The sequence below is a fragment of the Naegleria fowleri genome (assembly GCF_008403515.1).
Source record: "Naegleria fowleri strain ATCC 30894 chromosome Unknown tig6, whole genome shotgun sequence".
In the NCBI taxonomy this organism is placed as follows: domain Eukaryota; phylum Heterolobosea; class Eutetramitea; order Acrasida; family Naegleriidae; genus Naegleria; species Naegleria fowleri.
The window spans coordinates 595843-623159 of NW_025407938.1; the positions used below are offsets into that span (position 1 = coordinate 595843).

Below are 27317 nucleotides of genomic sequence, written 5' to 3' on the forward strand. Positions count from 1 at the left end.
CTTTAAGGACTTCCACTTCCTTTGGGGTATGTTTCTTCTTCTTACTTTTAATAAGGTCAACTGAAGATGATTTCAACCGTTTCTTCTCGTGAGAAGAAGAGCCTTGTTCACCTGATTGTTGAGACATGTGTTGTAAAGTGGTAAGAGAAAAGAACTTGCAAAAGAATATGCCACAAGAATATGGTTTCTGCTCGTGCTCTTGAGCGAGCTATTTTGAACTCCAACATGGAATACTCGAGTATTAGAGTTGGCAGAATGACCATTCCACAACAACATGGCAATGTATCATCATCGGAAGCTGTTGCTCCTTCTTCTTCACATCATCATCACCACCCTCTCGCGACCAATAATATATTACACAATACTCAGCCTCCACCATCAAGCGTTTCAAATTCTTCAATGCTTGGTAATCATGACAGACCACCACCACCACCTCCAACCTTGAACGACGGAGAAGGGGGAGAAGGAAACAACAACTCGCATGGATTTCTTCACACCATGGTGAATGATTTAGAAAGCAATGAGAGCTTTGTAGAGTTTTTTGAAGTGTTTCAAAAACAAGCACTGGTCATGATTATGAATCAAATTCCCAACTCACGTACTCCAATATCCACTCATTCCAGTAAGACTTTGGGAGAATTAATATTTGATATGCTACAATTATATGTCAAATTTAAGGCTAGCAAAGTAATGATGAATGAAATTTTCAGAATCTTGAATGCACTTCTTCCAGATACTTGTAAGTTGCCTTTCAATGTCAATACCTTACTCAAAAAGATTATTAATGTATCCAAGCAATATCAAAAAGTATATCATTGCTGTGATCAAGTATGTGAAGCTTCTAATCATTACTGTTCCAAATGTGGAATGGATTGTTCTAATAGTTTTTTCTGGAGTAAATCTATTGAAACTTGCACTTCAGAAATGGTGGACTTGATTGGATTGAGAAATTTTAAAGCTCATTGCACTGTTCAACCAAGTATCGATGAAATTAATGACTGTATAGACTCGATTGAATATGAACGAGTTGTGAGAGGCTGGAAAGAACCGGATGCCGTGTGTATTACCCTCATTGGTGGAGGTGATTCAGGTTCTGTTAGCAAAAGCAGCAGAAAGAGTGTGCTTCCTCTTGTAGCGTGGATTACTGAACTGCCATTGCAATATAGATATTCATTTCCACTCACCATGCTGCTTGCATATAGCAACAAACCCATTCCATTCAATACTCTGCTTGATCGATTTATTTCTGAATTATTGATATTGAATCAGGGAAAGGAATGTAAAACAGAACAAGGTGTGATATATCGTCTCAAGGCAAGATTGTTCACCTTTCTAGTAGATCTTGATGCATGTTACGATTTATTGTGCATGACCAATCATGCTGGAACTTCAAGTTGTCGATGGTGTAAAAAGAATGGTAGAAAGATTCAAGACCGAACCATTTACAGCTCGGGTGGAAATGAACAGGAACGGGTTTGGTCTGAAATTGTTGCAAATTACAAATTAATGCTAAAGGGAGAGATTCAACAATTTGATGGTGTTAAAGGCTTGTCCATACTGGTGAGACTACCATACTTTACATGGACCACACAGATTGCTTGTGATTTGTTACATAATTTACTTGAAGGCCTTTGTGCAAAATTGTTGAACTTTATCAAAAACAAGTACAATATTGATACTATTAACAGTAAGTTAAGAACTTTTACTTGATAAACTACTAAAAGAACGATAGACAAGCTATATGAAATCAAAACACCTTCGTTCTATCATCGAAGAGTCCGTGGATTGGATGAATTGAGTTATTTCAAAGCAATTGAATATTATATAATATTTTCATATTGTATTGAGGTTTTTCAGGATGAAATATCAGACAATCATTATCACATTCTCAATAGACTTTCTACTTTTATACGCACCATCATACATCCAGTAGTGAGAAGCCTTGAAGTTCTATACAGTATGAAAAAGGAAATTTTTGAAATATTACAAGCCATCGAGACAGATTTTAACATTATTATTTTAACACTGGCTTCACATACTGTCGTTCATTTTCCTCTGTAAGTCGGCTAAATGATATAGCTCCTTTTCACATATTATCCATCACGTAATTATTTTTATATATTATTCATCATGTAAACAGTTCTATTTTCTATCTTGGACCACTATGGTGTACGAGTACTTTATGCTCGAAGATCTAGTTGGATCCATCACTAGCTCTGTTCAAGGAGGAAAGAATAACATGGACCACAAAGCACTGGAGAACTTTTCATTACATCAAGTCATTTCCATGAAACGAGTAAGAACTTTTCATTTTCAATTTGAAAAGGGTGATTATTTTCATGCTCAAGAATTTGGTCATGGTCTCGTGACCAGTAAAAAGGATGGCTTGTATCACGTTAAAAGTTTAGACTCGAATCAAGTCAAAATATTGGACAAAATGCCAAAAAACGCCATACCATGTTTCCAAGTTTGTGGTAAATTTAAACAAGTTCATAGGAATGACTTGTTCTTGATTTAAACAATACCAAGTTTGTGATGAGTATGAAAATTTTTTCAAAGACTCATTAATTGTTACAATCGAACATTCCTACCCTTCACTACATTCAGAACAATTCATGAATCAAGGTAAGTTGGTATTACTTGACCCAATTGAACACAAGGTGTCATGGTCATCGTCAAGGTAAGCATTGAATCATTGATGATCAGCTTATTTGAAAAGATGATACGATGATTGATAGCGAGAAATTATAATTACACTGAATTAGAAGTGGATTACTCAAGCCTTCCATGGATTACTATGAAATACGATATTGGTGATTTTCATTCCAATGAGTGTCTTATCCGTAGACTAATTTCAATACCATAGTATGATTTGGAGACTGATTTTAATTCAACCCAGAGTCTTATTTTTCAACTGATTTTTATTCAACCCAGAGTCAGATTTGGATACTGATTTCAATTCAACCCAGAGTCTAATTTAGGTACTGACTTTACTTCAAATCAGTCCCTTATTCAGAAACTGATTTCACTTCAAATCAGTCCCTTATTTTTCAACTGATTCATCAATAAATTTTTCTTACTGAATTCGATGAAATATTTCAATGCTTATTTAAATAAAATCAGATATCGATTTAAGTGGACTGCAGATTTGGAACAGAGCAGAGTAAACTTAGTAGGGATTAAATTCAAAAATCCGCTGACTTTTCGACTAACTTTAAAATTATCAGTTTTCAAACACCAACTCATTTACTTGTAAAGTCAGTGAAAAATACTGCAGAATTTCGAGTGCTCGGGTAACAACAGCCTGTTATTATGGACCAATTCTATCATCCACACCATCGTCAATCACAATGAGTGAATCAAGAGAGTCGTAATGATCCAAAAAGAACAAGAAGAGGATGATGATGATGACGAACATTTGATGGTTGGATGATCGATCCTTGCCCGCCAATTCCAAAAAAATTTGTGAACCCAAATCTTGAGGGAACATCATGATGGAATTATCGAGAGCTATCTCCTCCTCATCATCATCTTCAAACACGAATAACAACAATATCACGAGTATGATACGAGAGGATATTAGGAGAGTGATTATAGAAACTTCGGAGAGAGGGTTGCTCCATACATCTAAATGGCTAGGAGAGCAACTGATATCACTTCCGATAGAGACTTTGAATTTGCCAACGGTACAAAATGCAAAAACAATCACAACTAATACGATTCAACCAAATGAACAAATATTATATGATCATTTTGTTTTTGCTAAAACATTATTTGAATCTAAAGAATACGCTCGGTGTGCTTTTATTTTACAAAAACAAACAAAGCCTTTCACAAATGAATTATCTAAAAATTCAAAAGGATTATCATCATTCTGCAAAAAGTGTCTCTTTCTAGAGTATTACTCTTTATATTTATCGGGTGAACAAATGAAAGAACAAGAAGTATTGGAATATAGTTTAAATAATTCTTCTACGTCTACGGCTGGTGGTGTTGGCGCCTCCGCCAACGCTCATCATCAAATGATTCACCAACAGCGCACCCAACAAAAACATCACAATCAAACCCAAAACAAATATTTACGGACACTCCTGGCAGATTTGAAAGTTTTACACAATCTAGACCAAATGGACTCGTATTTGTATTACATTTTCGGAATTGTACTCAAAGAAATGGAGATGAAAATTAAGGCTTTGGATTGCTTTATCAAAAGTGTAAATTATGAGCCATTAATGTGGGGCAGTTGGATTGAAATGGTTTACATTTTGATAGATTTAATGCAAGACACTACTCAAAATGATCAAAACAATCAAGCAGGTCTACTTCCAGCAACTTTTAAAAAATTTAAAAGCAGCACAAAACAACACTGGATGATGAAGATATTCAAATCTCGGCTACAATTAGAGACGCTTTCCAATCAAGGAAGTTTCACTCAACTCGATTATGAAGAGACAACGAGCAATGAAAATCAAACTTATAATCTCATTCAAGAACTCTCCACTCAGTTCCCTTATTCAAATTATTTATTTTCTCAGCTCGCCATGCTCAGTTATCACCAACAAGATTTCCAACAGGCACAAGAATTTTTCGAACACATTAAGAAGAATGACCCCTATCGATTAGAGTGTCTAGATACCTACTCGAATATTTTGTACGTGAGAGAAGAGAAAGCAGGTTTAAGCAAATTGGCTCATCAACTTCACTCAATTGACAAGTATCGAGTTGAGACATGTTGTGTCATTGGAAATTATTATAGCTTGCGAGGAGAGCATGAGAAGGCGGTCCTGTACTTTAAGAGAGCTCTCTCATTGGATCCTAAATATTTGTCAGCATGGACGCTGATGGGCCACGAATACATCGAAATGAAAAACACCAAAGCAGCAGTGAATGCCTATAGAAGTGCTGTTGAGATTCAATCCACAGACTATAGAGCTTGGTATGGATTGGGACAAACGTATGAAATGCTTGACATGTCTGATTATGCTCTCTATTATTATAGCAAGTCGTGTAGCTTGAGGCCGTACGATGGAAGAATGTGGGCTGCTCTTGCCAATTGCTATGAATCTTTGGAACAGTACGATGACGCTCTCAAATGCTATCAGCGTGCTTTTGATAATCGAGGAGAACAATTAAGCACTCTATTGAAAATGGCAAACATCTATCGAAGATTGGATCAAAATGATCGAGCTGTTGAATTGTATTTGAAATGTTTAGGTCATTCACCGAATAGTGTCTCTGGAGACGAAGATCAACAACTCTCGTCACAACTTCATCAACAATTAAGTTCGGCTGATGAGGCTGGAATTTTATTGTTCCTTGCGGATTATTATTATGAAGCAGCTCAACACGACGAACAATATATTGAAAATGTGAAACAATATTGTATGCTTTTAATGGATGATCGATTTACGGGACTTCCTGAGAGAGATTCTGCCACTCAATTATTGCATTCCTTAAATGGAGGAACAAGTCTCAATAACACCATGGCCACAACGTCGACCTCTCATCGTTCCACACTATTTGGTCAAGACTCGGTATTGATGTCTCGAGAACAGCAGCAACAATCAAGAGTATTCGGTGGTGGGGTTCTCAATCCACAAGACTACTCAATTGGTGGTAGTGATGCTCTGAATTTCTTGCAGTAGTGAGAGCACTTTGTGTCGAGCAGATCAGAGTCTTCTCGAGCCCAGCATTTCAAAGAACCGTATTATGACAGATAATGGTTTCGAAAGGCTCTCGTCACTTGAATTGTACAGTTTGTGTCACACAACTACGACATGTGAATCACTGCACGATGATGAACCAATAAACTTTTATTGGGTGATCCAAATCTTTTTGTATGCGTCTGGAACGTCTGTGACACATTTCTTGTAAAGTTCTGGTGACTCATCAAAGACACTCTTAATAATCTTAAATTTTCCGTTCAACGTCCAATACGAGAAAAAGTAAAATAATTTAGGATATCTATCAAAAAAGTTTCTGTAAGTATGTCTCACTTGTTCTGAATGATTCTCTTTCTTCTCTGTGATAAATCTATAATTAATAGAGATGTGTTTTTGCTTTCCTTCTGAGAAATTCTTTTCAATATCTTGTAAATCGGTTAATGATGGCAAACTCTCATCAGCGATCTGTCTAATCTTTTCAGACCACTCTTTCAACTTTTTATCATCCTTTGGCTTGTCGGTCTTTTTTTTTCGTTTTTTTTTGGCTGGAGAGGCTCCAACATCGGAAGATGAGTTGTCTTCGCCAACAGCTTCTTCCACAATCGATGATGCATCTCGTTTTGTAGAAGAGGTAGTAACATGAGAATTAGTGTTTAAATATTTTTCACTGAAGCGATCTACATCAACACCCGAGCAAAACTGAATGAAAAATGGATAAATGCTACGTTTGCGCTGATCGGAAGTCATGGACTTTGCATCTTCAAATATTGTATCCAACAATTGAGTCCATTTGGTTTCATGAGTAGGAATGGATTCTTCAGCATCGGTTGATGTGACTATCTGAGGAGAAGAAGGAGCGGTTGTATCAACTGAGGGAACTGGCAAAAAACCATTCATAAGGTCGTTTGTTTGCATTTTTTTTTGGAGTGTTTTTTTTTAATATTTTACAACAATTTTTTTCTTCCTTTTTTTGGATCAAACAACATTTGGCAAATGGATCCTTCAATCACAGTTTGAATTCAAATTATTCCATTCAACGAGTAGTAATTTAGAAGGCCTAATAGGAGTGTGAATGATCACTCCTTCCACACAGGAATCCAAGCCTCTTGACAAGGCATAAAACAAAGGAAACAATTTTCATCTTTCAATCGAAAATGTGTAATTAGTGGAGTTGTAGATGAGAAGCAAAAACAATAAAGACCAATTTGATTTGAAAAAAAAAATAACAAAAAAAATGATCCCACAACAACACCTTGCTTCAACCCTGTCCTCCTATAACGGGACATCATCATCGGGCTTTGCTACTCCCATGATGACCATGACGCAAAGAATTCAAAATGGAAGAGGACATATGCCCTCCGGAAGGAATACAAGTAATGGGGGTGCTGGTGGTGGTGTGGGTAATACATCATCATCATCATCGGTATCATCATCCTCGTATCATCAACATCATGATCACTTTGCAAGAGAAGTCTTACAACGTGTCATTGCTGATGCATGTAGATATCATGGCTTTCACGCCATCAAGAGTAGTGCTAGTGATTTTTTGATTGATCTTTTGCAAAGCTTGATTCAAAATATTGCTGTTACAAGTGTTGAATACAGTACCCATTGCGGAAGAACGGAAGTGAATGTTTTTGATGTAGAGAGGGCTCTTAAGCACCGTATGAATATCGGAGTGAATGATTTACTTTCTTTTATGAATGTTTTACAGGATAAATCGCAAGATGATACAGTTGATTTGGCTACCTTTGAATTTGGTAAGTAGTACAAGTAGTAACTATCAAACTTGAAATATCTTCGTAATGATTTTTTGAATCCACCTCACCAATGATATTTCGACATTCTTTCGAATATTTGTCATTCCAATTTTGAAATGGAACTTGTATCCTCTTTAGATATTCCTGACATTCCAAAACCCACATCATCAAGTCTCATGTCATGCCCACAAACACATTTTCATTTACTCTATAAAAACAAAGGCAAGACAATCATGTTTGACGAGGAAGAGGAAGAAGAACACGAAAGACAAATTCAACTTATTGAGCAACAAAAACCCAAATTTTTACCATCACTTCCTCCAAAACATACATTTAGATTTACACCAATTATGAATAAGAGAACAAGAGACCAATATAAAATACAACTTGAAAAAACAAGACAAAGAAGACATATCGAAGAGTCACTCACTCGTTTGCACGAAGCTGAGCTTATTCAAATGCATGATTATCTCGAACAACAACAAAAAGAACTTCAAAATATTATTGACCATACTCTTATTCCTCACGACCAAACTGCACTGATAAAAACTAAGAAGAAGACCATCGTGCAGAAAAACGATGTTTTATTGCATCTGGACAAGAAACCAGCTGCACTACTCAGTGGACAAAGAAGAAAGAAGCCAGAAGACGAACAAGCCATGCCAAATCAAGGCGAAGAAGAGGAAGGAGAGTTGGAGGATATCACACAAGACGAAACTGCAACCACGGTCGTCAATCCGTATTTACAAATTGAAAAACAAAGAGTATCTTTGGCTGTACAAAGAAACGTGACTCAAAGTACAACAAATCCGGTCAATGTGAGCCGACTCACCACCATTTTGTCAACACCAAAAAAGAGTCACACCACCAAAAAACCATTTATTTCCATAATTACTAGAGATGACAGTGCTGAAGTACTTGCAACAAAATCATTGAAAAGTGGTGCCATTGCAAATCAACTTGCATCAAATGATGACGATTTAGATATTAGCTCAGAAGTAATCCCAACTAAACAAAAGAAATCTCTTGGAGTCATTGAGCCATCTTCCATCAGAATAAGTACTTCAAGCAATGACAGTTCTCTCATGCCTCCTCCTTCAAATCCAATTTCTCAATTTGCTCCTTCACAATCATTGAATCTTTCATCATCAGCAAACAATCCAGTATCCTCCGCCGCAACAACAGGAAATAGTTTTCCTCTGTCATCCTCCTCATCATCGTTTGGTACCATTGAGCCAATCTCACAGCCACTACCACCTACTAGTACTTCTGCACCAATGTCTGGCATGGCAAATTCAAGCTTTTCCTTAAGTGGATCTACGAACAATGTTACAAGTAGTGTAGGCGGAGATGACGACGAATTTGAAGAAGTTGAGGCAGGTGAGGAACCCACTTCAAAAAAGTTCAAACTTTAACTCTAGGTTTCATTAAATTATGTATTGTTACATTATTGATCATTGTCAAACACAGATCGTTCATGTTGGCTTGGCTTGGTAGTTTTCACAAAGTCCTAAATTCGCAATGCAACTCAAACTATGTTGGTTGGTTCTGAGCTTGCTTGAATGGTCGTTCCTCCGATCGAAACACAAACAGCTAGGATAGTCACACTACTCTTCATACCTGATCAGATGGCTCAGAAAAAGGCACATCGATGGACCAATAAACCAAAATACTTGTACCAATCCACCCTTTGAATCATTTTCACAGAGTAGGATTTTCGAGAGGGTTGTTCAAGTATTTTAAACAATCCAGGAATCGTCTCATCAAATTCGATGTGTCTCTCATTAAAACTAATGACTTGATCATCCATCCACAACACTGAAGACACCACCACTTCATTATTAAAGATCATCTCTTCAGGTAAATACTCATTAGTGAGTTGAGATCTTGTTTCATTAAATGTATGCAACCACCAATGAATCACTTCATACAAGAATGGTTTTTCAAACTTGGGATCTTCCTTAATCTTGTTCAATAGTTTTCTTTCACATGCATCTTTAAAGAGAATTGAAAATCTCAATAATTGTGGATCTGTGAGAGGTGTCTTTTCAACTGCATCTTTAGGAAAGAGATAAATTTTACCTCTCAAATAATTTCGAGACATGTCAAAAACATTTCTTCTCGCCACTGAATCAACTCCCAAATTATATTCACCCAATGTTGAATTTATAGTTCCTCCATAAATGACAATTTTCTTCACTTTTTGAAATAAATCAGGAGTTTTAGTCATTTCATTCAATGTTCGTGACAAGGTTGTCAATGGTCCCAAAATCAACATGGAAATTGATTCAGAATTTGTTTGATTTTCAAAAATATTCACACTCTCTTCAAGGACCATTTCTGTCGATTCGAGAAAGGTCATATTCACATTATAAATACCACTTGTATTTTTCAAGACATTCTCCACAAAATCTTGTAATAAATTACGTTTGGTAAAGAGTGCATCTCGTGTGGAAAACAACAACATGTCCACATCATTGGAAGTCGATTCAATGCCTTTCATTAATAGAGTATGATTTAAAAAACCATTCGATCGACTCGGTCTATATTCTCTCCTCTTATTAAAATACAATTTCCATAGATCGGAAATGTGACACGTTTGCTTTTCAAAGGTCGAGTCCGGTAACTTTTTCAAAAAAGTTAATTCTTCTCCGAGGTCTCCGTTTAAAAGTTGTAAATGACTCGAAGTTGTCACGACACTTTTGATTGCTCCTATTTTTGATTGTCTTATACAAAGTGCCATCGATATGAAATGATTGACAGAAATATCGGTATGAATAATCCATGGAGAAGTATTCGAAAGTTGATAAATGGAAACTTCTTTGAGATTGATTAAAATTCCAATAATGGAGAGAATAAATATTGAAGAAAGACCAATCACAAGAAGGAACAGCTGTTGTGTGTGTTGTTTCATGATGATGATGAATAATAAATATTAATGAAAAGAATCGGAAGCAAGTTCAAGAATTTTTTTTGATGATGAAATTTTTTAATGTGTGGAATAGATGGGAGTGTGTGTGTGAATTGAAACATTTTGAAAATATTCACAATCATGTGTGTTCAGTTTAACATAGGTCACTTTTACTTTTTGAATCACCTGTACTGATGTAGTAACTAGAGAAAAAAGTGATCCTCTCCATCATGATCCTCTTCTTCCTCGTCATCATGAGCCAACACATCTTCATTGTTGAAAATAGAGCCATTTCGTCTTTTGGATTCTCCATTTCCTTCGTGCTTGTCTTGCATCAACATTTCATCACTCAACAATTTCACAAGAGCAATTCCATTCTTCACTGTCGTCAATGCATGGTTTGAAGACGTTGTTGTCGATTCCTTCTTTTTAAACCATCTTCCTAAACGATGTTCTTGACCTATACATGCTGTTAAAAATTGACCATTGGATGAAAAATCAATTCCATTCACAAATCCTTGCAATGGAATGTTATTCTTCAATTGTAAAATCTTGGCATTGGGATCACATCTCCATAATTTGAGATATCCATCACAGGAACCTGTAGCAACAACGTCAGAAAATCGCAATGCACCTACAGAGCTAATCCATTCTCCACCATGAGCATTTTCAAAGTGAACAATTGGTTTCTTCTTTGTTTTAATCCACATGGAAACTGATCCATCTTGTGAACCACTCACATATGTATTTTCCCTCAACATTTTCACACAATCGACTGAATATTTGCTTGCAGAGTTTTTAAAAATTAATTGAGTTTCATCTTCAACTTTCCAATATCGAAGAGATGCATCACTACCACAACTCACTGCATGTGGAGTGATCATGGTGTCAATTCCTTGAACTTCACTTTCATGACCATATAATGTGTCAATAAATGTTAAATCTCTTGCATCCCATACTTTAATGGTTCTGTCCAGAGATCCACTGTATAATTGAAAAGCATATGAAGAGTTATTAGAAGATGCATTCACATTGGCTTGATGTCCCATTTGAAATGCAAGACAAGTGACAGGTTTAAAATGTCCTTCAAAAACATCAATAGGTTTCATAGTTCTTGTATCCCATAATCTAATCTTGTTATCTCTTCCACCAGTTGCTAGAATACTTCCATCAAAGCTTAAAGCACAACACAAAATTTCACAATTATCATGTGCCTTTTTTGTAATTGAAATTTTCTTTTGAGTTGTTAAATCCCAATGTATAATGCATCCATCCTTAGCTCCTGTAAATGCTCGAAGTGGTGAATTAGAGCTGCTACTGCCACTATTATTTAACACAATACAAGTTGGAGTTTTTTTGTGACCTTTCAGAAATGTAACTCGAGAAGGTTCTGTAAAATCAATCTCTTCTAAATATTCATGATACATGGAAGGAATTTGTTTTTTTGCTTTTAACTAGATGAAATTCATAGATTGAATAGGTGTACATGTATGTGAAATGTCAATTTCAATCCAATCATTGGTATATATATATTATTAGTATTATTTAAATATAACAACCATTGGTTCCAATAATTATTTTGAATGATACACACACATTAGCATTCACAAACTCTACTTACAGCCTCTCGTTTCAAAGCTTGAGCAATGGGATCCTCTCCATCCATCATTCTCTTAAATTCTTCTTCTTCTTCTTTATCTTCTTCATAAACTTTTAAATTTTCCAAAAATTGTTTTGCATTCAAAACTCTCTTTTCAGCAGCAGTCAATTCCTCTTCATCCTCTTGTTGTGGTGCTACTTCACTCGCATCTCGAATTCGATGTTCCTCTTCCTCATCATCCTTATGTTTTAATAATTGTTCAGGAGAGACTTCAAAATCTTCTTCCACGTCGGAATGAATTTCATCATCATCTTCTTGAATGGTTTTTCTCTTCTTTCGACTGGCGAGAATATTTTCCAATTTGGATTTTAAATGTGGTTTTGATGATTGGCCCGATGAGTTACTTGTTCTTTTGTTGGTGGTGCTTGTAGTGTTGCCATTTCGACCATTACTCGTTGTTGTTGTTGTTGTTGAACGGAATTGTTTTGAACTTCTTTTCATTGTTGCTTGAGAAATTGAATATCAGATCGGATACAGAGATGATACTGTGTTGTTCTTCTTCTTGTTGTGAAGTTCTTGTTGTTGTTGTGATGGATTCACTTGCTGCTGGCGACACAAATTTGTTGAATCTTTATTCTCCAAAAAAATTTTTTTTTCATTCAACAAATTCAAACAATTATTGAACCAGACATTTCATTCCATTCACATCGCTCATTCAATTGTTACAATTCGAATTATTCATTGGTTATATTATAATTAAATTTGAATTAATAAATGATTAGATTCTATGAATTTATTTGAAAAGTCTTCAATGATGATCCCCCGAATTCAAAAGATACTTGTACAAGATGTAAAACAAGAGAGTGCCAAAGAGAATCACACGAAGGAGTCGTCTTCCTCTTCTCCGATGAAAGAGTTTGGAAGAATCCAACAAGTGCATCCAGGAGTGGTGGTGGTAGTGGTGGTGGTGGTTGAATTGAGACTGTTGGTACTGTTGTTGTTGTTGATTCGACTTGATTTGATCTGGTTTGCTATTGACAGAATTTTGTGTGGAGAATGAACGTTTTTGAACTCCACCATTTGAGGAAAAAGTAGATGATTGAATGAACACATTGGAAGCTTGTGTCAGAAATAACTTGGCAACTGAGCGTTGTTGTTGCAACAAGATTGGAGAGGATGCTTTCGAGAGAAGTGATTTGTACATTTGGTTTCAAAGTGGTACAATTGTTATTTGATGAGATGGAGATTGAGTTTTGTTTGTGACTGTTTCACCAATTTCTATTTGTCCGAAATGATTGGATTTTCAAGTGTGTTCAATCAAATCTGCTTCGAATTCGAACCTTGTCATGGTTCACCACAGAAAAGCTCGCAAATTTGAAGCACCACAATTTTGGTTTGTCCTTCTCTTGAATTGAGACAGGTCACAACGACGATCATTCTACATGAATTTTTTTTTCAAAACAGCGTCAATCTTGAAGGCAACGAATTGTAAATGTAGCAACACACTTTATTCTTCGTTTTCTTCTTCGTCATCTTCCATATCAGAGAAAGGTTCAGATATATCAGAAATGGCACTAATAGCTTCGTCGTTTTCATCCTGACTACTGTTGTCGATTGGTTCTTCCTCATATTTCACATAGTATGATTTTCCTTGTTGAATTCGCTTACTTTCCTCATTCTGTAAAAAGCGTTTCAGTATCTCAGTAATTTCTTTCGATTTGACCGATGCAATTTGAGCACACTCTAAAATTTGATCTTTTGTCAGTGCCAATCCACCTCCTTTCTGAATGGCACACAATTCCTTATGAGCATTTAAGGCAATAGTCATGAATCCTTCTGCAATCATCTCTTCCTTTTTACCTGGATCCACAACAAATAATGTGCAATGTTCATGATAAAAGAATGCAAAAGAAGTGCAAATAGGAATGTGATGAACACTTAGTGGGACTGGTTGTCGATCTTGAACTGTGTGAACAATGATTCGGTCACCTTCAATCGTTACTTCTGGTCTTCTGAAATGCAATAAAGATGCAATTGCTGCTAAATGACAACAATCAAAAACATTTCCATCATCTTGCAGAATGTGAATATCCACACGTAAGCTCCAAACTTTTCTTCCAGCAATAATACATAAAGCCTCCGTATCAATTGCTCGCGATCCGCGAAGTGAACGATCAATGACTCTTCCAATTTCAATGCATAATTCTCGTTGTTGTGAAGTTTGTTTGGAACCAACAGGTCGAGCACCAACAGTACTAAAATCCACATGAAATGTTAAAAATCCTTCGTTGGGTCTATCAAGGTAGGGCTCCATCACGGAACATGAAACAACTCCCAACGCAATGGTATTTCCGATAGAGACTTGAACTTGTCCCGATTGAACAGAGTCAAGACTTGAAATGTGGTCATTCGTAGAATTCGGTAACATGAATTCAATACTTCGGTAATCATATAAATCACGTCCATCCACTCGTAAAATAGTTGTATTGAGTGATGATGATGATTTTGTTGTGCTCGATCCACTCTTACGATACGAGTCTCCTCCATCCGATAATTTATTCTCCTTCTTTTCAATCATGAGTGTCGAGAGAATGAAATTTCTCTCATTATTCGACAGCATGGAAGGCTTTGATGATGGTAACATTTTTATTTGAAGGTTGAAAAGAAGAAGCAATGAAACTTTTCAGAATTCAACACTTTTGGAGAGGTTCATATCGAGAATTTGAACATTCCCATCTTTAATGGCTCTTTTCTTCAAGTGTCAGGGTGATCGTTGAGAGAATTTCTGTTCAATGAATTCTGATGAAAAGTCAGAGTGGATTCAATCAACAACATTCAAAAAAAGACACAATGAAACATCCTTCCTCTCCACCGAGCTCCCCAACATCTTCTCCTCCAAAACGACTCATTCAACTCTCATGGATTCCCGATCGGAAAGTGGATGCCGATGAAGATTGCGATCTATGCATCCTCGTGAAAAACAGTCCTTGCGAAAAAGATTTTGAACTTTTACTCCAATACAAATCCCTTTCCGAAACACAGGTCAATGAAATCTTTGACCAATTCAGTGTATGTGTTGAGAAGAATTCGGATTTATTTTCCAAGAGGCATGATGAAATTGCAAAAAAGCTCGCTCCGTTTTTTGAAGAGAGTGAAAGGCTCGTCTCCACGAAAGAGAAGACTGAAAGCGTGTTCGAGAGTTTCACCAACACTCAAAAAAATAAATGAAAAGAAGACTCTAAGAACCGATTGATCACTCTCGAGTACTCTCCTTGCCGATAATCAGATTTATTATTCATTCATCGATATTGGATTGAATTTTTAAAAAATTATTATTGTTTGAATACGACGACGACGAATAATTTAAAGCACGAAATATTGATCATTATTAAATATATTTTAAAATTAATATTAAACAACAGAAAGCAAAATGCCTCCATCTAAGAAGAAAACATCCTCCGATTCTCAAAAGAAGGCATCTTCACAATTAAAAATTACAGATTTTGTAAATAATAACATTAGGAATGAGACAACAACTACCGTCACCTCTGAAAATAGTGCTAACCTCAACACCACCACAAACAAAGAATCAACAACTAGTGATCAAACAACAGCTGCATCAAGCTCTTCAAATAATTCCTCCTCGTTATTGTCTCTTATTGGAGGGGACTTATCCGATTTATTTTCCAATATAACACCCATTAGTAGTAACAATAGGCATGAAGAGCCTTTATTCGATACCAACATTTCTCAAGCTCTTGATAATGCTCAACAATCGTCAAAACATGCAGCCCCCTTCTATATGCAAGATGAGCACGATACCAATGATCTCTCTTCAAGTACACACATTCACCAATATATTGATAAAGTGCTTGAACAACATAAGAATGACATGCCACAGAATGAGGATCAACTTAAAAATCTAGATATTGGAAAATTTATTGAAGAAGCATTTCCTTCTCAGGCCTCCACTGAAGCAACACAAGTACCTACACAGGTGCAAACAGCCATGCAAATTTGTGACATCTTCAGAGAACCCGAGGCAAATCAAAGCACAGAGTTGTTAAAAAAAGCAACAAGTTCTCTATTACATCAACAACATTTTGAAAGTGACGACGAAGATGAAGACAGTAGAAGTGTATCATCCCAACTCGGGAGCGTTGCGGGAAGTAGCGAGTCAGCCAGCAGTATGGTTGGAGAGGATTTTGACGAAATTTATGGAGCAGATGACGGTGAAGAGGACTATGAATTTTTGGATGACATTCTAAAAGGTATGCTTAAAAGAAAAAAACGAAAAGAAAAAGGAGGGCTAAATCCTAAAAAAACTAGAAAGTCCAAGGATGACATGATCCCGAAAGAGGTCAAAGAAATGATGGGAGAAGCGAACTTACAATTCATCTATAGAGATTTTACAAAAGCCGTTCAAATCCTGTTAGAAGTAATTAGAATTTGCCCAAACATTGCCGATCCATACCACACTCTTGGCCTTATATATGAAGAGCTTGGAATTATGGACAAGGCCATTGAATTTTACCTTATTGCTGGTTTATTACTTCCAACTAATCTAGAATTTTGGAAGAGACTCACAGAGTTATCAATCTCACATAACAAATTCCAACTGGCTGCTTATTGCCTCAAAAGAATTATTTTATTAGATCCTAAAAACTATAATGCTCGAATCAAACAATGTGAGCTCTACATGAAGATGAATCAACCAACTAGGGCCATCAGTGGATACAAATCCCTCCTCAAACAGTTTCCAGGAGACATACCAGTAGTAATTTCACTTGCTAAAGTTTACTATGAATTGAAGTATATTTTCAACGCCATTGAACTGTTGGAAAAAACAATCTCACAAAATGAACAGCATGCAGACCTCACTCTGATAAATATGTTGGCAGAGTTGTACATGAGTGAGGGTTGGTTTAACAAAGCCGTAACTCTTATTGAGAAAATAAGCCTTCTTCAAAATTGTCCAATTGAAATTTTACCACCTGACATTTCTTCCAAATATGCAATCTGTCAAACGTACTTGGGAAAACTTGACAAAGTAGAATATATATTCAACGATATTCTAAAGTGCAACGTCTCAGATTTTGGAGATTTATTCTTTAACATTGCAGAAACATACTATGTTGTCAATGAGTATCAAAAGGCGCAATATGTATACAGTTTACTCATGACTAGCGAAAACTACAACAAGCCATCCATTTGGCTCAGAATAGCTGAATGTCTTAAAAGCCTTAAATGCTATGAAGAAGCAATCAAGTATGGAGAAATGGTACTCGATGAATTGCCTGACAATGTGGAAGCAAGAATACTGTTAAGTGAAGTTTATAAAGACATTGGAGAAGTTGAAAAGGCAATTGAAGTTCTGGAGGCATCTGGAAATACCTTAGCCAAAAAGGATTTGGCATCTCTAAAAAAACAATTGCATCTCATCAGTGAACCAAACCAAGAATTTGAGGACAGTGCAAACGAGAGCGAAAATGAAACTGCAAATGAGGACAGCGAATTAGATGAAGAGCAGGAAAAAGATCCTGATTACAACCCCGAGCTTGAGACCAGCGATGACGACATGAATTTATCAGACGATGTTAAAGATGACGACATGCCTCCAGTCCAAGAACAAAATAGAAAAGAAAAGGTACAAGATATTAGAATTATGGTCAAAAAAGCATGGATTTTACACACCACAGGACAGCATGAGGAATTCATAAAAACTGCCCTTCCAGTTGTTTTGAGTATCTTGGACCTCGACAAAGAGGAGCCACAGACAGAACAAAAAACAAAATTCAAGAAAAAGAAAATTGTGCTTAAATATAATATTGGCCTCAAGAGAAGAAGAAGGAAAAGGAATCTACACGAGACCAAAGAAGATGGGTGGACTTGGACTGAGGCTCTCAACGCCATTGGGGATCACAATTTATATACTTTGATTGTGACATTAAGCAAAACATTATCCTACTGTCAACATTATGAAGACTGTTTACGAATATTAGCAGTCCTTCTTGCAGGCAAAACAAAAAAACGATTTAATTTCAAGACAACAGAAGAAAGACATAGAAAAATCCAAAACTTGAGATATCTATATGTGGCAGTTTCATACAATAGCGGCTATTACAAACGAGCCTATAACGCCATTCGCCCCATCATTTCTGACAAGCCATACAGCATTCCACTATTGAACTTGTTCAACAAAATCACTACAAGAGTTGGAAATATTTTGGCCAATCATTGGTTTATGGTTAGGTTGTTAGACAAGCATCCTCAATCAGTACCACTGATGCTTCTTGTTGGTCACAATTGTGCAATGAGCGGTAGCTACAAGCTTGCAATAGCGGAATATTTTCGAGCATACAGATTCATGCCAAACGAACCTATCATCAACCTGTGTCTTGGTTTAAATTATTTAAATTTGGTTATGAATCGAAGAACTGCAAATAGACATTTACATGTCATGCAAGCATTCACTTTCCTCTATAGATATTTTGATTTGACAGAGGGTTCGCAAGAAGCTCATTTCAACATTGCTCGTGCCTACCATCAACTTCGGTTGTATCACCTTGCAACTCCCTACTATAAGAAAGTTCTCGAGATGTCCGATGCGGGCAATATTGATCCAGATGCAGACTTAAAACGTGAAGCTGCCTATAATCTTTGCTTAATTTATCGAGAATCTGGTTCAACTCCTCTTGTGGAATACTTGGTTGACAAGTATTTGACAGTTTGATTAAACATGAATGATGGTTTCAATTGAAACCAATTGAATATCATACCATTATTAAGAGAAACACTTTCAGTGTTGACATGAGCACTTTGTGTCTCCTCCATTCAGTATGGTTCATATCGAAAACGAATGCATTCGGCTCGATTCGTCTTTCCAATCTCCACTAAGTGTTGATTCATGCCTGAAATTGAAAGAGTGGAAGGTTTCAAAAAAAAATTCTAAAAAAAAAATGGGTAAAAACGAAGGACAACGAAAGCCAAAGAGTCAGAAGGGAGCCATCACATCAAGCCAAGCCGCTTCGATTGTTTCATCATCATCATCATCATCGGGTGGTGGTAATTTGGGCTTTGGAAGCTCTCTGATGGAAGCATTCAATAGAAAAGCTGGTGTTGGATCTTCATCAGTAGGATCAGCCTCATCGGACTCTACTCTCGATTCGACCGTTCAATCCTATTTGAAACATTTGAACAAGAGAGATCCAACCACCCGAAGCAAGGCTTTGCAATCACTCACACAATACATTTCGGAGAAAGAAGAAGAAGAGCAAATCTCAATCTGCAAACAAATACTTCCACATATGGAAGAGGTGTTTAAACGTATTGCCGTTCTCGATCTTGACAGAAAAGTTCGATTAAATTTATTTGTCTTCTGGAAATTGGTTGTTCAAAAAGTTGGTAAACAATTGGGACATTATATCAAGAAATTAATGCCATATTGGTTGATGGAAATGGTCGGAATTGATGACAAGGATGTTTCCAAAGCTGCTGTCAATGCTTTCCATCAAGCCTTTGCTCCCGATAAACGAGATGCGGCTATTTTATATTGTGACGCTGAAATTATGAATGTCTTGTTTGAAAATTTTAATCAGACTGTTGAGTCATTGAGTTTAAGTGAAACAGAACAACAAAGCATTACCAAAGAAGAAGGAGAAGAAAGGTATTCTCGATTTATCACAAGCTCAATTCTCATGCTTAACAAGATGATTGATCTTTCAATGCAACCAAAAAAAGATGAAAGTGGACAACAGACTTTGACACTCAATGAGTCATATTCTAAAATTTTCCGTTCCAAGAACTTTTGGAAATTCTTAGGAATCAAATCCTATAACAATATTAGGGAAGCCATGAGCAGACTTTCTATTACCTTGTTAAAGAATGACTTGTTGTCAAAAGATGACACAGAAGTGATGGAAAATATTGTTCCATTTATTGCTCCCATATTTATTGGATGTTTCAATCAGCAGCCATTAGAACGAACCACTCTTGATTCACTAATTTTATTTTTACAAAAGTTTGCGCCTGAATGCTGGACACATGTGAATATTTGGAAACAAACCTTCCCTAGATTTTTCTCCTTCTTGAGAGATCCACCAAATCCTGCGATGAACTATTCGATTGTTTTGCCTTTTGTCTCCATGCTCAATACCGAGGTATATGGTGCGGAAAAGTCTGTCAAATTTGTTTCGGATCTATTTGAAAATATTTGGGTTGGATTCGAAAAGGTTTCCTCATCGACCAAGCAAACGAACAAAGCAGACAAAGATGCAATTATTGATACTCTTTGTGACTGCATTATTTATATCACACTTCAACCAGACAAGTACGCAAAGGAAGACCAAAAAGATGAAGTATTGAATTTGACAAGAAATGCGCTCGTGAAAACTTGCACACATTATTTGACAAATTCATGCACTGTTAATTTCGGAAAGTATCTCACAACTGCCATTGGCAAGTTGCAATCAAAAGCCGAACTTGCAGATTACATGTCCCAATTTTGGACTCGAACTACCGAATATTGTTTGGCCAACTTGGATAAGATTGATTTGGTTTCTATTGAAATTTTCATTTCTAGATGCTCTAAAGCGGACAACACTGATCCTATTTTGAATCTTGCAAACACCTTGTTCCAAAAGTCCATGAAAACAGGTCAGATTGGAGTTGCTTGTGCAATCGCCTTCTCCAACCACTCGGTTTTATCTAACACTTTGTTTGAAGAAAATTTGGAAACACTCTGGCAAACCAATCAACAAAACGAGCATGTTCAACAATTGTTGGGCTTATATTTCACACAATTTCCAGAACAATTTAGCAAATTGGAGAAGAACCTTGAGCAGGATGTCATGTCTAGCTCTATCTCACTTTTTCCATTCCTTCGATCTTTGTATTCTGAAGACAGCAACTTTAACCAAACAAGTTTGGTTTTGGAAAAATCTCTTCTCGCTAGAAAAGACTTGGATAGCATTGAACATTTAATTGGTCACAAACGTTTCACTTCCAAGAGAGAACTCCGTGCTCTATTAACTTCCATTATTGACCAGCATCAAGATATTGAGGAGAGAGCTGTTGAATTTATTATGGCCACTCCAGGAGAATTCAGTGTCGATATCAATGTCTTGTTGTCATTATTTAAAACTTCCCATTACGATGTACTTTCTCAACTTCTCTCTCCAAAGCAAGAGCATATTGATGAAATTGGTGATGAATTTGAGGAAGATGAAGAACACAAGGAAGAAGAATTCAAGAGCGTTGTCACCGAGGAAATGAAGAATGAACTTTTCGACAAGATTTCAGCTTACCTCAAAGAGACTCTCACAATGAATCCAACCTTAACCAACGATATATTGTTAGAGCAATTCTTGAAACTCATTGAAATTTCTGGCACTAAAAACTACGGTGATGCTATTCTTTTGAATCACAACAAGGATGAAGTGTGGTCTTTCATTCGAGGTAAATGTTCCTCTAATCTTAAACCTATAGTTATTGGAAATGAAGTTATTTGGAATAACACCAAAGATACCAATTTGAATGAGCTTGAAAAGTCTGTATTCATGTACAGCCGATTGATTTGTGTTGCCTTGGATTATGTTGACACTGTTCACAAGAATGATGTCAACACTAGAGAGAACAAATGGGAATGGCTGCTCCAACAAGTTCTCCATTCCTACTATTTTGAATTCTTGTTCAATGATTACACCAAAAACTTGATCAATGACTTTCTCTCCAATATCAGAAAGAAGGACGGTTTGAATATCGAGTTTTGCAATTACTTGGCACAGAGACACGAACTGGAACTCTTGAAAATTTATGTCTCGATGAACTCTTCAAGCGTCTCTCAATTGGATTGCAACAAGTTGCTCTTTGATTCATTAGAGAATGTCAATCAAGTAATTGAAGACAAAAACAAATCGAGCACTTTTTATGAAATTACTGACTCTCTCTTTGACAACGATACTGACCTCACCAATCTCAATATTGACTTGGAGAAAGTGACTGAATGGCTTCTTGGTTGCATTAGCATTAGCAGTACTTTGGATCAACTAAAAGATCAAAGTGAATATGATCATCTTAATTTATTTAAGGTTCAAACTGCATTGTCCATCATGTACTGTCGATTGAAAAGGAGTAGCGATAGCGTTGATCAAACCGATGAAGAAATTACGATGGATTCGATTATTGACTTTGCAAAAGAATTTTATGAAATGATCAAACAGCAAAATCCAACTCAAATCAGCATTATTGTTTCAAATCTTTTGATCAATGCATATACCACAACAAACAATACTTCTTCAATTGGAGATCATTCATTCGTTGAGGAGTTTATATTGAGCAACTTGAAGCAAATTACTTTGAATTTGGAAAACAATTTTGAACTTTTAGACAAAATTGTTCATTTGGCCGCATCTGTAGCTCGTAAAAAGAAGACTATCAAAATTGTACGACAACTCATTGACACATTCTTGGCTTTAAACAGTCAATCAAAAACTCTATCCATGCAGTACCCAATTGTCATGGAAAGACTCATTACTAGAACTTCCAAATATTTGAAACCTCTTCAACTTGCTCAAAACTATTCAGAAATCAAACTAGATTCATCAGCCATTTCTGAAATTATTGATATTATTGAATTCAGTCACGTCACAAACGCAAAAATTGTTTCTGTGGATTTATTGTTACTCACCGATTATCACACTGATGTTGATCGAATTATTGACTTTATGGAACGTATGAAGCATCACATTTCTGAACATTTCAATTCCATTTTGAAAGAAAGTGCAGTTCGTAACAAACATTTGACACAATTTGCTCATCTCTACTCTGAGTACAGCAATGATAATAACAATGAATTGCCATATCTTCTCTCATGGTACTATATTTTATCATTGACAGAAAATTCAATTCTTTCACAACAAGGAGACTCTGATCTATTTAACAAACTCAAAGAGAATCAAATGTATGCTCCAGTATTGAGTTTATTAACATGTTTCTTATATAGTGGTGAGGATGTCATGTTCTCATTGGAATTTAGAGAGTTTTGTGACGATTTAATGTACAAATTTTCAAAGGTATTACCTCTCTTTGTTCGAACATGGTTTAATGATTGTAATGACACAATTGCTATTGATTGGATTCAAAAGAGATTTTTGGAAGTTTATAGTCCTGCCATTGTGAGAGAAGAAATTGCTAAAATTAAGAAATCAGATGCTCTCTCAAAAACATTGGGAGCGAAAATCTCGATGGGTAATCAAATTATTGCCAAGTATGAACAAGATGAAGTCGTGTTAAAACTCACCATTAAGATTCCAGATTTGTATCCTCTCAAAGCGCTTCAAATTGAATCGGACGAACACTCTGCTGTGAATGAGAGCAAGTACAGAAAGTGGATTTTGAAAATGACGACCATGCTCTTCAGTCAAGTCACAAGCAATGGCGTCTCAGACGTGCTCATGTTGTGGAAAGACAACTTGGAAAAGTACTTCTCTGGAGTGGAGCCATGCCCTATTTGCTACTCGGTGGTATCAGGAAGAGATCACCAATTGCCAAAAATTGAATGTAAGGTGTGTCACAACAAATTCCATGGAGCATGTCTGTATCGTTGGTTCTCGACAAGTGGAAATCAATCGTGCCCAATGTGTCGGTCGGTAGGTCAATTCAAATAAAGAGTCAATTTACATGCATGAAAAAAGGAATTCCAAGAACAAAAGATATTCACTTGATTTCGGGAAATAGATTTTTGAGAGCAATATATTACTACAGGATTCAACGAAATGTACACTTGACTCACAATTTATTCGTCATCTTCTTCACTGCCTTCTTCGTCCTCCTCTTCTTCCTTCTTCTTAGATGCCTTCTTAGGTGTTGCAGGTTTTAACTTCTTAGATTGTTCTTCATAAGGCTTTTTCTCTTCCTTGGACATACCCTTCCACATTTCAGACAATTTTTTCTTGACTTCTGAAGCCTTCAAGCCGGAATCACTCTTTTTCACTTCATCACTCTTTTCAGCACAGAAAAGGGCATAAGCTGTTGGAGTTTTTTGTGGTTTGGGTGTTTCTTCGTCATCATCATCGTCCTTTTTAGCTTTCTTTGAAGACTCTCCTTTTGGTGCTCTCTTTCTCTTGTTCGCACTGCTATCAAATTCTTCTCCATTGGCTTCAGCCTTAGCCTTCTTGTGCAAGGTGTTGTACTTTTCTTTGGTTTGTTCATCAGCTTCCTTCCATTCAGAGGACAAAATCTTTTTAATTTCACTTTGCTTTTTACCTTCGTTTTCCTTCTTTACTCTCTCCATGTTATCTTTGTACAACAAGTTCCACCACCACCAAGACCACAGGAATTATATTGTTCAAATGATTGGTTATATACAATAGAATGATGATGATGAAAAGGTAGGGAATAATCATTCGAACATTATATTGATGTATTGAATTCAATAATGGATTGGGTACATATACACATGATGATGATAATATGTGTGGGTATGGGAGGTTGGAATGGGAGTAGTAATCGTAGCAGTAGTGGTGATAATAGTTATATTCGGCACAGTGAGAGTTAAATGAAGCAAGGAAATAATCATAACCCAACACAACACAAATTTAAATTTGTGGGACCACCCAGAAAGATCCCAGAATTAGATTCATCATAAAAATTAATGATCGAATTCCAAAAATCAACACTCCAAAATCTCACCTGCACGGATGATCACCTACCTTGACAATAGAGAGCATAGGCTGTTGGCACCTTCTTTGGCTTCTCATCGTCTGAGCCTTCTGCTTGCTTCTTTGGTGGCATGTTTAAGAGCACTGCTAAAAAAATTTTTTAAAAATTATTATTTTGTCTTGGAGAGGTTTCGGCAGCGTCCCAGAATGGCGCCAACACAACTGAAGGCTTTTTGTTGTAACGGTTGTCAATCCTGTCGAACATGATTGCGCAATACATTATAAATGTCATAACGAGTCCTCTCTCTCTTCAACAAGAAGGTTCAATGAAATGATGAACTCGTCCATTATTGTACACAAGGCCAATAACTAACACAAAAAAGCTTCTAAAAATTTGCGACGCAATCATCAATGTGCACACGTAGAATTTATTGTTGCTTTTGTTTGGGTGGAAGTTTGTAAATTCTGATTTGAGCAAGAATGTTCTTGGCAACATTGGTATGTTTGTAGACATCTCCATTGAAGGCAGAGGTGACATCACGACCAAGATAGCTCTTCAAGATAGCTTCGCCACCTGGATGTTCATGCATGAAATTAGTCACATCATGAACGACATTGTCAATAATGACCAAGGACTTTTCCTTCTTGTCCTTTTCAAAATCTTCCCAAGTCTTGGTTGGTAATTGATCGATTGGAGTACCCCAATTGTAAAGCTTCTTTTCATCGTCAAGATTTTTCTGTTCCATGATAATTCTTCCCTTCTCGTAGTGAAATGGATCACAACGTTTGAGATCATAAGTCCATCCAATCAAAGATAATGTATAAATGATCCACTTTCCAGGATCATAGTGATACCAATGAACACCATTTCTATAATCATAGGCAAAAGTGTGGTGGAAGTTGTGATAGCCTTCACCGAATGTGAATAAGCTGACAAGATATGAGTCTTTGGCGGTGTGGTCATCATTGAATGTCGATGTTCCCCAAGTGTGAGCTAAACTGTTAATAAAGAATGTGCAATGTTGAAGGAAAGTCTTGGATAATACTCCAGCAATGAAAAAGCCGCCATACCAATCACTCCATCCGAAACCTGCAATACACATTGGAATAATATAACCTAAAAGTAAAGCCAAAACTGGATAATTATCATGATGGAATTTGATCACAGGATCGGCCAATAAATCCTTAGCATTGGTAGTGTCAACTTCTCTCTTCCACAACAACCAACCCATGTGAGCATAGAAGAAGGAGTTCTTAATGTTGTAAGGATCTCTATCGGTGTCAACATATTGATGGTGTCTTCTGTGGTCTGCGCTCCAATTCACAACGCTACCTTGGAATGCAGATGTACCTAAAAGCATGAAGAAGACTCGAGTTGGCCAGTTAGCAGAGCAGCTTCTGTGAGCGAAAATTCTGTGGTAACCAGCGGTGATACCAATTCCAGCAACATAGTATCCAATGAAAGAAAGGAGATAGGTCTTCCAATTCCAAGCTGCAGTCAAAACTCCATAAATTGAACCAACAAGAGATCCAATCAAATAGATGGTAATGAACCAGTCAATATTTCTCAAATCAACTTCATTCTCAAAAGTAGAGGAGAGAGCAGAGAAGAAACTAGTGCCTCCAATCTTTTCCAAATTCTTACCAAACTTCTCACGGAGAGCATTCTTGGCCTTATTCCAATTGTAATTTGGAACAAGGTTTGTCAATTTCTCTTTCAAGCTTTGAGTAATATCTCCTCCATTCTTATTCTTCTTATTCCACTTGAGTTTGATTCTGTAGGAATGGTTGGCATAATTGGTCAAGAACTCAATGATGGATGGGAAGTGAGTAATTCTGTTCTTCTTGGCATCGGCATCGTTGACCTTCATGAAGGTTGAGTTAATCAAGTGATAGGCAATGAGAGGAGCCACATAGAATTTAATCAAGCCCCACAATCCAACAAAGTAAAGCATAAGACTGAAGAATGCAGCAGCGAAAGCGTAGAGAACGACAGCATTGATGACAATACTTCTCTTACTTTCAAAATAAATGTTGGCTCTGAACCACTCAATAATTGAAGACAAGAACCACAATGGACTCTTCAACATGAAAACCAAAGTCTTCATGAAAAAGCCTTCATCTTCTTCGTTAGTAGAGTTTGGTCCATTGGAGGATGCATCTTGCTCAGTCTTTCTGCTGTACATGGACTTGAAAGTCTCAAAAGGATACAGCAATGGCAACATACAAATAACACCAACTAGATCATTGACCCACACAGGCATGGTGCGGTGATTGAAGAATCTATTCTCACTGCAAGCATAGGCGACACCCATCAATCCTGTAGCAGACAAACCAATGAAAATCCAACTCACAGGCAACAAGTACCACGGAAATTGCGCAGCAGCAACAATACCCAAAGTGAGTAAGCCAATGGTCATGAGGACTTGGGTCCAGGCCTTTCTGCTGCTCAATTGGAACACATCCGAGTCTTGCAAAAGATGTTTGATTTCATCCCAAGAGAAGGAGCTCTCTTCGGTCTGCGTTTGTTGTTGTTGTTGCTGATTCGGAGCAACCGAAACACCACCTTCGGTCATTGAAAAATAATGTGGAGGAGATGGAGTTTTTTTTTGAAGGGTGAAAAGTGGGAATATTCTCTGTTGTGAGGAGAGAAACTGGTGTGTTCTTGTTTTGAAAACTAATTTTTCCAAGCTAGGGGAATTTTTTGGTCCGGCTTTTCAATTT

The 27317-nt window shown here is 36.7% G+C and overlaps 12 protein-coding genes across 12 annotated transcripts; 6 read left to right on the plus strand and 6 right to left on the minus strand.

Moving 5' to 3' along the window:
* Positions 1-180: 180 nt before the first annotated feature.
* FDP41_010536 (uncharacterized protein) lies at positions 181-2061 on the plus strand (the record flags this gene model as incomplete). The annotated part of the gene is made up of 2 exons (XM_044700845.1): positions 181-1687; positions 1733-2061. The coding sequence occupies 2 exons, from the start codon at positions 181-183 to the stop codon at positions 2059-2061; spliced, it is 1836 nt and encodes a 611-aa protein (XP_044568184.1).
* Positions 2062-2164: 103 nt separating this feature from the next.
* Positions 2165-2518, plus strand: FDP41_010537 (uncharacterized protein; the record flags this gene model as incomplete). The annotated part of the gene is made up of 1 exon (XM_044700846.1): positions 2165-2518. The coding sequence occupies one exon, from the start codon at positions 2165-2167 to the stop codon at positions 2516-2518; it is 354 nt and encodes a 117-aa protein (XP_044568185.1).
* A 976-nt stretch (positions 2519-3494) lies between these two features.
* FDP41_010538 (uncharacterized protein) lies at positions 3495-5645 on the plus strand (the record flags this gene model as incomplete). The annotated part of the gene is made up of 1 exon (XM_044700847.1): positions 3495-5645. One exon carries the CDS (start codon positions 3495-3497, stop codon positions 5643-5645), a length of 2151 nt encoding a protein of 716 aa, XP_044568186.1.
* Positions 5646-5813: 168 nt separating this feature from the next.
* On the minus strand, positions 5814-6578 carry FDP41_010539 (uncharacterized protein; the record flags this gene model as incomplete). The annotated part of the gene is made up of 1 exon (XM_044700848.1): positions 5814-6578. The coding sequence occupies one exon, from the start codon at positions 6576-6578 to the stop codon at positions 5814-5816; it is 765 nt and encodes a 254-aa protein (XP_044568187.1).
* A 319-nt stretch (positions 6579-6897) lies between these two features.
* Positions 6898-8838, plus strand: FDP41_010540 (uncharacterized protein; the record flags this gene model as incomplete). Its single annotated transcript, XM_044700850.1, has 2 exons — positions 6898-7423; positions 7562-8838. 2 exons carry the CDS (start codon positions 6898-6900, stop codon positions 8836-8838), a joined length of 1803 nt encoding a protein of 600 aa, XP_044568188.1.
* Positions 8839-9056: 218 nt separating this feature from the next.
* FDP41_010541 (uncharacterized protein) lies at positions 9057-10337 on the minus strand (the record flags this gene model as incomplete). The annotated part of the gene is made up of 1 exon (XM_044700851.1): positions 9057-10337. One exon carries the CDS (start codon positions 10335-10337, stop codon positions 9057-9059), a length of 1281 nt encoding a protein of 426 aa, XP_044568189.1.
* Positions 10338-10537: 200 nt separating this feature from the next.
* Positions 10538-12435, minus strand: FDP41_010542 (uncharacterized protein; the record flags this gene model as incomplete). The annotated part of the gene is made up of 2 exons (XM_044700852.1): positions 10538-11788; positions 11956-12435. The coding sequence occupies 2 exons, from the start codon at positions 12433-12435 to the stop codon at positions 10538-10540; spliced, it is 1731 nt and encodes a 576-aa protein (XP_044568190.1).
* Positions 12436-13441: 1006 nt separating this feature from the next.
* FDP41_010543 (uncharacterized protein) lies at positions 13442-14578 on the minus strand (the record flags this gene model as incomplete). The annotated part of the gene is made up of 1 exon (XM_044700853.1): positions 13442-14578. The coding sequence occupies one exon, from the start codon at positions 14576-14578 to the stop codon at positions 13442-13444; it is 1137 nt and encodes a 378-aa protein (XP_044568191.1).
* A 786-nt stretch (positions 14579-15364) lies between these two features.
* Positions 15365-18667, plus strand: FDP41_010544 (uncharacterized protein; the record flags this gene model as incomplete). Its single annotated transcript, XM_044700854.1, has 1 exon — positions 15365-18667. The coding sequence occupies one exon, from the start codon at positions 15365-15367 to the stop codon at positions 18665-18667; it is 3303 nt and encodes a 1100-aa protein (XP_044568192.1).
* Positions 18668-18893: 226 nt separating this feature from the next.
* FDP41_010545 (uncharacterized protein) lies at positions 18894-23600 on the plus strand (the record flags this gene model as incomplete). Its single annotated transcript, XM_044700855.1, has 1 exon — positions 18894-23600. The coding sequence occupies one exon, from the start codon at positions 18894-18896 to the stop codon at positions 23598-23600; it is 4707 nt and encodes a 1568-aa protein (XP_044568193.1).
* Positions 23601-23728: 128 nt separating this feature from the next.
* On the minus strand, positions 23729-24726 carry FDP41_010546 (uncharacterized protein; the record flags this gene model as incomplete). The annotated part of the gene is made up of 2 exons (XM_044700856.1): positions 23729-24231; positions 24645-24726. The coding sequence occupies 2 exons, from the start codon at positions 24724-24726 to the stop codon at positions 23729-23731; spliced, it is 585 nt and encodes a 194-aa protein (XP_044568194.1).
* A 295-nt stretch (positions 24727-25021) lies between these two features.
* On the minus strand, positions 25022-27169 carry FDP41_010547 (uncharacterized protein; the record flags this gene model as incomplete). Its single annotated transcript, XM_044700857.1, has 1 exon — positions 25022-27169. One exon carries the CDS (start codon positions 27167-27169, stop codon positions 25022-25024), a length of 2148 nt encoding a protein of 715 aa, XP_044568195.1.
* Positions 27170-27317: the final 148 nt, after the last annotated feature.